The 9,887-nt window shown below is 39.5% G+C and overlaps 1 protein-coding gene across 3 annotated transcripts; it reads right to left on the bottom strand.

Annotated features, from left to right (window-relative positions):
• Window positions 1–513: 513 nt before the first annotated feature.
• NHLRC3 (NHL repeat containing 3) lies at window positions 514–9,851 on the bottom strand. Of its 3 annotated transcripts, none has more exons than XM_064715551.1 (7): window positions 9,757–9,851; window positions 8,551–8,700; window positions 7,521–7,668; window positions 6,841–7,041; window positions 5,586–5,677; window positions 3,631–3,743; window positions 514–3,161 (listed from the first exon to the last, which is right to left on the bottom strand). In XM_064715551.1, exons 1-7 carry the CDS (start codon window positions 9,802–9,804, stop codon window positions 2,933–2,935), a joined length of 981 nt encoding a protein of 326 aa, XP_064571621.1. In that variant the 5' UTR covers window positions 9,805–9,851; the 3' UTR covers window positions 514–2,932. The 3 variants fall into 3 exon arrangements, with proteins under 3 accessions (XP_064571621.1, XP_064571632.1, XP_064571641.1); XM_064715562.1 differs by lacking the exon at window positions 9,757–9,851 and adding an exon at window positions 9,543–9,594; XM_064715571.1 differs by lacking the exon at window positions 9,757–9,851 and adding an exon at window positions 9,207–9,230.
• Between the last annotated feature and the right edge of the window lie 36 nt (window positions 9,852–9,887).

Below are 9,887 nucleotides of genomic sequence, written 5' to 3' on the forward strand. Positions count from 1 at the left end.
TTATGTAGTTAACACTGCAGTATGTTACTTTTATTCTTGTGCAAGTATTTCTAATTTCTAATTTCTAATCCATAGAAAATCCTTCCAGGTCTTCTAAAAACAAGACAGACTGCTCAGTAAATCTTTTCTGAAAATAAAACCTGATTTGGTATAAGAAGTGTTTTGTTAGTTTCTTTTTAATTTCCCAATTAGCATCATAAGGGTATACAGTTTAAATGCTTTTTTTTTAAACTTGGCACTTATGTAACTCATCTTTGCATTTTACTAATTACTTAGAGGGAAACATATGAGAGGTATTTATGTCTCTGTGTTGATACATAAATTAGAATGCAAAAGAGATTGGCCACAGAAATAGTGATGCATAAAGATAACATGGAGTTTTAGATTACATTCAAATCTTGCTATGAGAAATTATTAAATACCTTATTTAAGTGCTGAAGGCCCTGTATTTAGAAGAGCAATCCATTACAATGGAGTGTATTTATATTTGTACAGAAATAAAACACCCAAGAGTTTATTAATGCGAATCTCTCAATTTATTTTATCAAATTCTCCTGCTATGCATTTCTTCAGAAATTGGTTTCAAGACGATACACAAGAAAAAATTCAGATAATTAGCAAGTTAGTGCACAAAATCATTTTCTCAGTCTAGCCATAAACACAGATAAAATAGAGTCTAAGCATCTCATAATTATTAATAATATGCATCCCTTGACCCTTGTTATCACAGATACCCAAATGCCTAGTGGCAAGGCACATTTTGGCACCTTGATCTATTTCAGTAAATCCACACAAAACTGGATGGATGCTCCCCACTTCTTGGAGCCAAAAGCTCATGAGAAAGAGCTGAGAGCAGATCCATGCAGCAAGCAGAAACTTGTACAAGTAAGTTATTTGTCAACATCCAAAAGTGCACTTCTTTGCTTTACTGAATACAAAAACATGTTCCCAGAGAGCTTGGAGTTCTATTTTCAAATGGATGCGACAAAGGAAAAATAAATAAGGAGAGGATGTAGTGAAGAAAGATGGGTATGCCTGGACCCCCTACACATCAATATATGCTCAAATCATGATTTTATAGTAAAATTTTATAAAATAAGCCCACCTTGTGTAGACAAGAAATAGCTAAATTGCACATAGAGCAGAGATCCCTGAGCTAGTCAAAAACTAGTTAGAAAAGCCACACAACACACTGTGTGGACATATTCACATTGGTCTAGAGAAAGTACTGCTACTTTGTCAGCAAATAAATATTGCTTACTAGCTCCCATTCAAGACCACATGAGTGATGGGCCATATTGGCTAGTGTATAACCTTGAAGTTCTGCTTTTAAGGCTTGAGTGAGGGCAGCCCCAGGTAGGATCTAGTCTTATTGTTGTGGATGTAGCCAACAAGAAAGCTTTCACATTTAGGGCATTAATCTCACATAGTGCTGAAATCAGGCAGTCAGGCTCCATAGCTGAATTACTTTTCAGAGAAAATATGAATCTGACTTTTCTGAACAGCTTTTTCATCTGCTGACTCACAAGTTTTGATCATAGGTTGAAACCTACCAAATTAAGTAGCATTTGCTTTTGACAATATTCACTGAAGTAGGTATTTCCCATCACTACAATTCCATTTTCATATTCCCTTTCTAAGAAAGTAGAAAAAAACAACATCTCTTAGCTGGTAATTACCATTAAAATAATCCACACAGTAGAATAAATGTGTGGAAAGAGCAAAAATCCTCTCATATTTTTCCAAGAGCTAGAAAATACGGAATGTGGATCCACAGTTTTACCATGGTAATCAGTTATACAGTTTCATTTCTGCCATGTCATTTTCCCCATCCCATTTTTCCCATACCTGGTTCCCTCTATGCTATAAAGTGAACTTAAACTCTTGTAGCAACATGCAAAGAAAGGAGAACCACTTTGTTCTGGGAATGGAGAAGCAGGATTTTTTAGGACAGAGCTTAGAGACATCTGCTATAATATAGTTTAAGAAACTTAACTCTACACATTAATGAAGCTGATGAAGTCTGAGTTCTGGAAATAAATTAAAACAGATGCTTTGCTGTTAACTGACAGAGCTTCAATTAAATCAGAAGAAAATCATATGTCTCCCAGTCTCTACTGCTGATTAAAACTTTCATAGCAAATTGCAATTTGTTTTTCTTGAGGAACTTACACAACTTGAACCTCAATATGTTCTACTATGAAATCTTATGGAACTGAAAACTCATGCTGATATAAATCAAATAAGGTTAAGAACTAATTTAGTTAAGAATCAGTACTTGGCTGCTGTGGAGATACTTTTAATTTAGTTTGAAGTGTCTAATATCAATTTAGCTCAAGCTTATTACAGACTTTATGGCTTTAGCTAGAGCTGAAAACAGATTTCAATACTTATGTCATTAACCACCTAAGGCTGATGCCAGTACTGACACCAATATCCAGCAGCATCTAATTTAACATTGTGACACATCCTTATATTCTCTGTTGGACAGTATCAGCACAACCATTCAGAAAACAAAGTGAAGAAACATTGAAATGAAGTGCTCTTCTCTCAGGAAATAATTTATAGAACTTCTTTCAGACATTTCTGACCATTTAACAACAAACACAGGCTAAGCAGAGCCCCAAGTTGGCTCTATACATTTAAGATGAACAGCTGTGTTTGTAAAGTTTTATATAATAAAATTAAAATGCTTATCATTTTATAATTGGAACAAAAGTAAAAGCCACCATATCATTACTTAAACAAGTAACAGCTCAACACCAAGTATTTCTCCAGAACAGCTAGGAGAGACTCTTAGTTCTAGAGTTCTGGGAGCACTTGTGCAGTTCTGTGCTTGTCTAAGGAAACACAATCCATAAAGAACTCAAGGAAATGTGGTCATAGGTCTTAAATGTCACACAGCTTGTGCCACAGCAGTTGCAGGAAACCATCAGCTTAAGGGTACATATTTTTGTACTTGCTGGGCTCCAATCTCTGCAACATAGACTGCTCCACTCCTCATGTCTACATCCACCAGGTGTGGTTTGGTTTCATCAGCCAGCTGGACACTGTGGACTATGGCACAGTCCCCAATGGAGCCAACTGGAGGTGCTGCCAAGATTGCCAACCGGTTGATATTCAGCTGAGCTACAATCAGGTATTTGTAATCGGCAGTGAACCTGTGAAAGATAAACACATTTTTGAACACCTCATTTTAACACAAACAAAATCTCTTTAACAATCACGATTTTGAAGGCTACGACCAAAACAAAATGCAATGTAACATTGGGAATTAAATTGTAAGCCTTGCTCTTTACGTGGCTGCTCATTGAGACATATTATGCTACAGAAAACTTGTTCAAGAAAATCTTTCTTCCAGTAAAAGCTGCAACAGAGTAAGATTAATAACATAATGACTTTCAAGTGAAGCTCCCAATCCTGCACTCAAAATCTACAGGGCTTGCTATAAAGCCAGGATTTCCCTGTCAAGATGCAACTGTGCAGATCTTTGCATATGTTAGGACACCCAGCACCTTATTTCACTGGTTAACTCCTTGTCAGCATGCATTAAATATCGACATTTTAATTCACTTATAAGAGTACACCTTATTTATATAATTGGTTGCTTCTAGAACTGTTCAACAGTACCTGACAGAATAGGGTCCATCATCTGAAAAACAGCCGTTCCAAGACCCAAGCCATTCTCCTGTGACTTTATCAAAAACTTGGATTCTCTTGTTGCCTCTGTCTGCAACCCATACCTATCAAAAAGAAAAATAATGGTCAACAAAGAGAACAAATTAAATGCATTTGTTTTCTATGAGAGCAAAGTTCCCTGTAGTAAAAATGGAAGACTGTACCCTGGAAGAATGCATACCCTGCCATTCAAAACTAAATCAATAGATCAGATTGCCAGATATAAATCAAAACTGACCTACAAGTTAACAAACACAAATTATTTTATACTACTTTAACAGAGAAATCATCACCTTCTCTTCTTTTTTTGTGGCTATATGACATATTTGGTAGTATTTTTATCCCCACAATGAGGACATCTTTCCACCTATTAAATTCAGAAGATTTGTCTTAAGGTCTGTCACCTGCATTTTTTTCCAGTGGTAGTCTCATTTCATGATCATGATCTGCAAACACTCCTGACATGCCTAATACTACTACAAATATTTAGCCATTTAAACACTTAGAGCATGTTTAGCTGGTTTTGTCTAACCAGTTTTGTCTCTGTCCCAGCCTGTGTTAACTGGGTTCACAAACACTGCAAGCCAGCAATACCACTAGACAGTTTCAATGAGGGCATTTTTTGTACAACAATCACTGAAGTTTTAGCTGATGACAAGTCATAAGTCTGGTAAGTAAACTTCATGACTTTTCTGGAGTATCACCAAAAAGGGAGCAATAAACATAACCTTAGACCTTTCATCACTGTTTTTAAATGAAGCACTATTAAAGCATTGTCTTAGATTTCTTACGAATTAACAATTAATTCTCTACTTGAAATGATGATCCACACTATGTTGGCAGTAAAATCATAGCTTATCCCAGTCACTGTCTTTGAATGAATAAACTCACAGTTATTCTGCAGCACAAAGTGACCATGCTCCTCCTGTTTTTTCTCCCACTCTGCCAGTTTTGGCAGAGAATTCATTTTATATACACTTCTTATTCTGAATCAGACTGCATCAGCAGAATTAGCTTCAACCAGTGATGTTTCAGTGAAGCAATCTCATTTTCCCTGAAACAGATTAGGAAGTGACTGCATAACTCCTCTCTAGGACCAGAAGACCAAAAGCCAGACTTACAATTAATGCCTGGCAGAAGCAGACTCTTGGAATGCCTTGAGCTGCATGTAAAAGAGAATAATGTCCACAACCTAGCTAGAGCCTCACTATCACCTAAAGGTTATTTGGAATTTCAAAATATGAAATTAAAGCCCCTTGAAGTGTAGCAACTGAGGGTAATGGACCACCACTTTGTCATCTAGCAGGATCGTCTTTAATAAACACACTATGTATTTCTATGCTTCTTCTGTAAACAGGTTTTAGGATCAACTACACAGCCAGCCAGCAGAAGAAAGAAACCACAAAAAACCAAAAAGAGCAGAGCCAATGTTTCTAGCTCTTATCATTCATCCCACACATTCACAGTCCAGTTTTCTGGGTTTTACATCAAAGCACAGATATTTATGGTTGGACTCCATCCTTTGGTATGCACTTTCCCATGGGAGAAGAGCTGTTAACCAAGGTCAGGATGGTCCCAGCAGGCTGCTGCTTCTACATAAAGAAACAGAAGCGCTTTTATTTATTACAGAACACAATTCTCCTGTAGTCTCACAATGGCAATCTGTTACAAACTGCAGGAGGAACACTCTGTTGTTGCATGGACATTGACAGTATAAGTGATCAGGATCCTGGTGTTAACATTGGAGTCAGCTGCTTCCACAGAATCTGCACTGTGAAACTTCAGCTTGGAAACTGTAACCCCATAAAGTGACACAGCTTAAACAAAAAAATATGTTTTGTTTTGTTCAAATACATATAAACTAGTCTGTTGGAAGATGAAATTAAAAAATTTCCTCAATTCTTTACCCGTCCAAAAGCATCCACTGTTACACTGTGAGGAATCTTGAACTGACCAATGCCACTCCCATTTGTTCCAGTCAGCCATAACTCTTTGTAGTCTGAACAGTGAGCACCATGAAAAATAAAAGTAAAAAAATCACAGTGAGAAAACAACAAATAAACCAGTTTTTAAGTCAACCTCTTGCAAAGTTACTTTGGGTAGTTTGTAAAAGGTGAGATTTCTAAACTGTTTAAACACAGTACTCCCAATATATAAATCTCAGAGAAAACATGACTACTACAGTAATGCCTGGATTGTTATTAGTGGTTTCATGATTATGGTTACAAAAATGTAGTCAGTAATATACAAGTGCCATAATCCAAGGTTCTGTTAAACCCTGAATTAAAAAAAAATACAAAAGGTAAAAAAAGAAGTTGGTCAATTATGCTATTCATTTATTTCCTAAATTGATTTTTAAAACTTGTTACCTGGAAGTCTGAAGCTTTCACTTCTAACAATTTACCATTTTGCAAACTAAGTAATAGGAAAGTATCTGCTTTTTGATAGGAAAATGGAGAAACAGTATCTCCTCCACTTATTCCACCTGTGGACTCTTTAGTCACTGCCTGAACTGAGGAGTATGAGTGAGCTAATTAGAATCACAGAACAATTCAAGTATAAAAGTCCTCCAGACACTGCCTGGTCCAACCTGCTCCTCAAAGCAGAACTAGCCTTGATAAAAAAATCCAACTCTTAAGTTAGATCAAATTGCCCATAACTCATCAGTTTTGAGCATCTACAGGAATGGAGAGTGCAAACCATCTTTGGACAACCCTGTCATTCACTATCTAACCACCTTTCCTCTGAATGCTTTCCAACAAAAATCAAAGAGAAATTCACCCCTCTCTTCACAGAGCACAGAGAATCTTTTGCTCTGTGTTCCTCATTCTTCACTGTATATCTCAAAACAAATGTGCCTCTGTCTTCTCTATGGCCTCCTTTTAGTGACTAAAGACAGCAATAAGAATCCCCCTTAGCTTTCTTTCTTGGAGACTGAATGTCCTGGGGTAACCAGGACACTGAACAAAGCCACTCTCTCAGCCTCTTCTCATGAATGACTAGGAGATTTCTCCTGAAGGAGCAAGCAATAAAACAGGTTCTGATTCTATAAGGTCTTCAAACTAAAGCTAAATGACAGTTCTGCCTAGTACTCGCCTAAAAATATTCCCAAGCCATGTTATTTAAAATCCAGTTTTACTGCAAGAGTTCCTTTTTCCATACCATCTGATAGTTTGAGCAACCTGTTGTTCATTCCTCCGTCTCCATCCACAACATAGATTTCTCCAGTCGCCTCCACAAAGATATCTGCTGGTTGATCAAACTGCAGGGGAATCAAACTTGAACCAGCATTACCAGGTGTGCCCAAGACCTGCAAAAGTTTACCCAAAGGGCTATACTGCTTCACCGTGTGTCCGTATTTCCCTGAATCAAGGAAAAAAGAAAGTGCAAAAACATCTTAACAAAACAAAATGTAAGTATTAAAACTTCAAAGACTGAAGATCTGATAAGTGATATTAATACATATAACATACAAAATTCTATAATAAATTGTAAAATTCTATATGACAGTGGGTGACTAAATCCACAGGCTCTGACACTATTCATCCACTGTATTAGGATCACTAAACCTAGATCTAGCCAGGCTAAACTTATGTCTATCAGGCTTTTTTCTCTGATACTTCTGGGTGGTAGGGAGGAGTGCTGACCAAGCTCAGCAGCTGTAAGCAGACACAGCACAACTCATGAAACTTCAGACTATTTTGTGCAGCACATGGGAAGTTGGTTCATGGCAAGTAAAGAACAAATCTATCTCAGAATTGCTTGAGACACTTAAATAAGTGAGTTTTTTATATTACATTTCCTTCCCCACTGAATATTTCTCATATCACCACGATGCATACCTGTTCCAACATCTGTGAGCCATACTGAACTTCCTGTTTCAGTGTTCCATACAAAGATACCATGAGGCATTTCAACAGTATCATTCCAGGAGTGAAGAAAATAGCCTTCTTCTGAGAATACAAGTACCTTTGGCACATTGTCTCCCCGCTGAAAAGGTAATAAAAGTTCTAAAGGAAACATATTAAGTAACTAATTTTATAGTTTAAAATTCCTCTTTGTGAAGTTTTTGCAATGTTTCACAAACTGAAAGGATCTCCTGATATGATTGTTTGCTGGAACTCTTTTTCCAGCAAGAAAAGGAAAAAGAGATAAGGGTTTAAATTTACTATGAAAAACCTTCCAGTCAGTCTAGACTGTCACTTTTTATCACACTGAGTCCAGCCTTCAGAGCAGCCAAGTGCTGCAGCTATCCTGGTCTTCAGCTTGAATTGTGATTTTGTGTTCCTGCTGAAAAGTGTGCCCAATGTAATGGGCGTGAGAAACTGCAACAGTGCTCATCAGCTGCATGGCACTCAAGTATTCATACTGTGCTTTACACGACATTCCCACCACATCCCATGGAGAGAATGGCTTATCCAGGGCCTAGAGATACTCACACATGGACCTGGGTAGTGGAAATAATTTACCTCCAGTTACTCTAGCTGGTTGAAAGAGCTGTGTGGTTTTGATTTCATGGCACGAGGCCTCAAAGAATGGAAGATTCAGTTGCTCCAGAATCACATTTTATCTTACAGCTGAGGGAACAGCTGCTATAACTCAGTTAAGCTGGATCATGCATTCATACCACAGAAATGTAATGCTTTAAAAAATCCCACAACAAATGTGCCAGAACTGCTTTCAAAAATAGATATAGCAGAGACATCTCTGTTTGTATTTTCTCTGAGTTTGATAGAATCATTATTCATATATATAAAAATATGTAAATATATGTAAATAAACATACACATATATATCCTAAGCTTAACCAGACGTTTTAAAGGCAAAAAACCACAAAAACAACACAGAGAGAAATATGGTATTTCCACTCACTTGTCCTACATAGACCAAACCATGGAGAGAGTCAACAGCAACACAAAATGTTTGACCAGTGAAGTATTCTGGAGCTTTAGGCCAGCCTATGTCCAGCTTGTACATCTGTTGCTCTCCCTTCCAGTGAGAGAAGTTCTTTGCTTTTAAAACCTGAGAATACAAAATAAATATATAGTAGTTAAATTCCATTGAGGGTGGGATCGAAGGAACCAGCAGGTGAAAGTAAAAGCATCATAAATTCATTTACTCAATTTAAAGACAGATAAATAGAAGCAGGCTTGCAGCCAGGGGTTTGGAAAGCTTCAACAATCTGAGAACTAGCTAATCAAGTCCTTTGGATTGGGGAACTCTGGAATTAGAAGGCAAAACACACACCCTGAAATTTCTTACAGCAGAGCTGTTAATATCTGTGAATCACTCTCCAAAATGAGGAAGATAGTACAGAAGGTTCTAAATGAGGAAGATAGTACAGAAGGTTCTAAATGCACCAAATTCAGTAGCCACTTCAGGATGTGAAAAAAAGAAAAAGAAAAGAAATACAGGTCAAGAATGAAAACGACACCTTGGAAATGGAAAAGTGTAAAATGCCAGGAACAGTCAGATTCGGGTCAATGTATACATTTTAAATGGAATAACGGAAAAAAATAATTCTCCACCTTCTTGTTCTATTTTTCCAACAGAAGAGGGGAAGCTAAGCACTGAAACAGAGCACTCAGCACAGAGCCAAGAATTAACGCGGGCGACCCTGAGGGCCCAGGGCCAGCTGACACTTGTGCCGCTCGCCCTGCCGGGACCAGGGGACAGACACCCTGACGGCACAGAGCTGCGGACGGACAGGCCGGGCTGACACGAAGGAAAACCGGGAGCAGTCAAGCAAGGGAACACCTGACAGTATCCAGTGGGAAGTCAGTGACCCACAAACCCCCTTCTCCCCGCTGGGGCGCAGCACGCCGCCTGAATTGCTGCAAGGGGCCGCCCCGCGCAGGCACTACCTCGGCGGGGCTGCGAAGCCGCCCGGTGCCGCAGCCTCCGCCCGGAACCCTCAAGCCACAGGCGGCGCGGGAGGCACCAAGAGTGGGCAGGTCCCGGGACGCCGCCCGCAACCCCCGCCCCGGGCGCGCCCCTCGCAGCGGCCCCGCCGTGCCCTCCCCGCTGCCCACCCTAACCGGAGGCCCTGGCACGAAGCCCCGGGCGGCCGCCGCGCACCTGGGAGCTGCCGAGCAGGGCCAGCAGCGCCAGCAGAGTCCCGGCCATGGCAGCCCCGGCCCCGCCGCCGCTCCCGCCTCCCGGGGGCCGGCCCGGTTGCCATGGCAGCCACGTGGCCGCCGCCCCTCCCA

Source organism: Zonotrichia leucophrys, chromosome 1 (assembly GCF_028769735.1).
Source record: "Zonotrichia leucophrys gambelii isolate GWCS_2022_RI chromosome 1, RI_Zleu_2.0, whole genome shotgun sequence".
Classification (NCBI taxonomy): Eukaryota; Metazoa; Chordata; class Aves; order Passeriformes; family Passerellidae; genus Zonotrichia; species Zonotrichia leucophrys.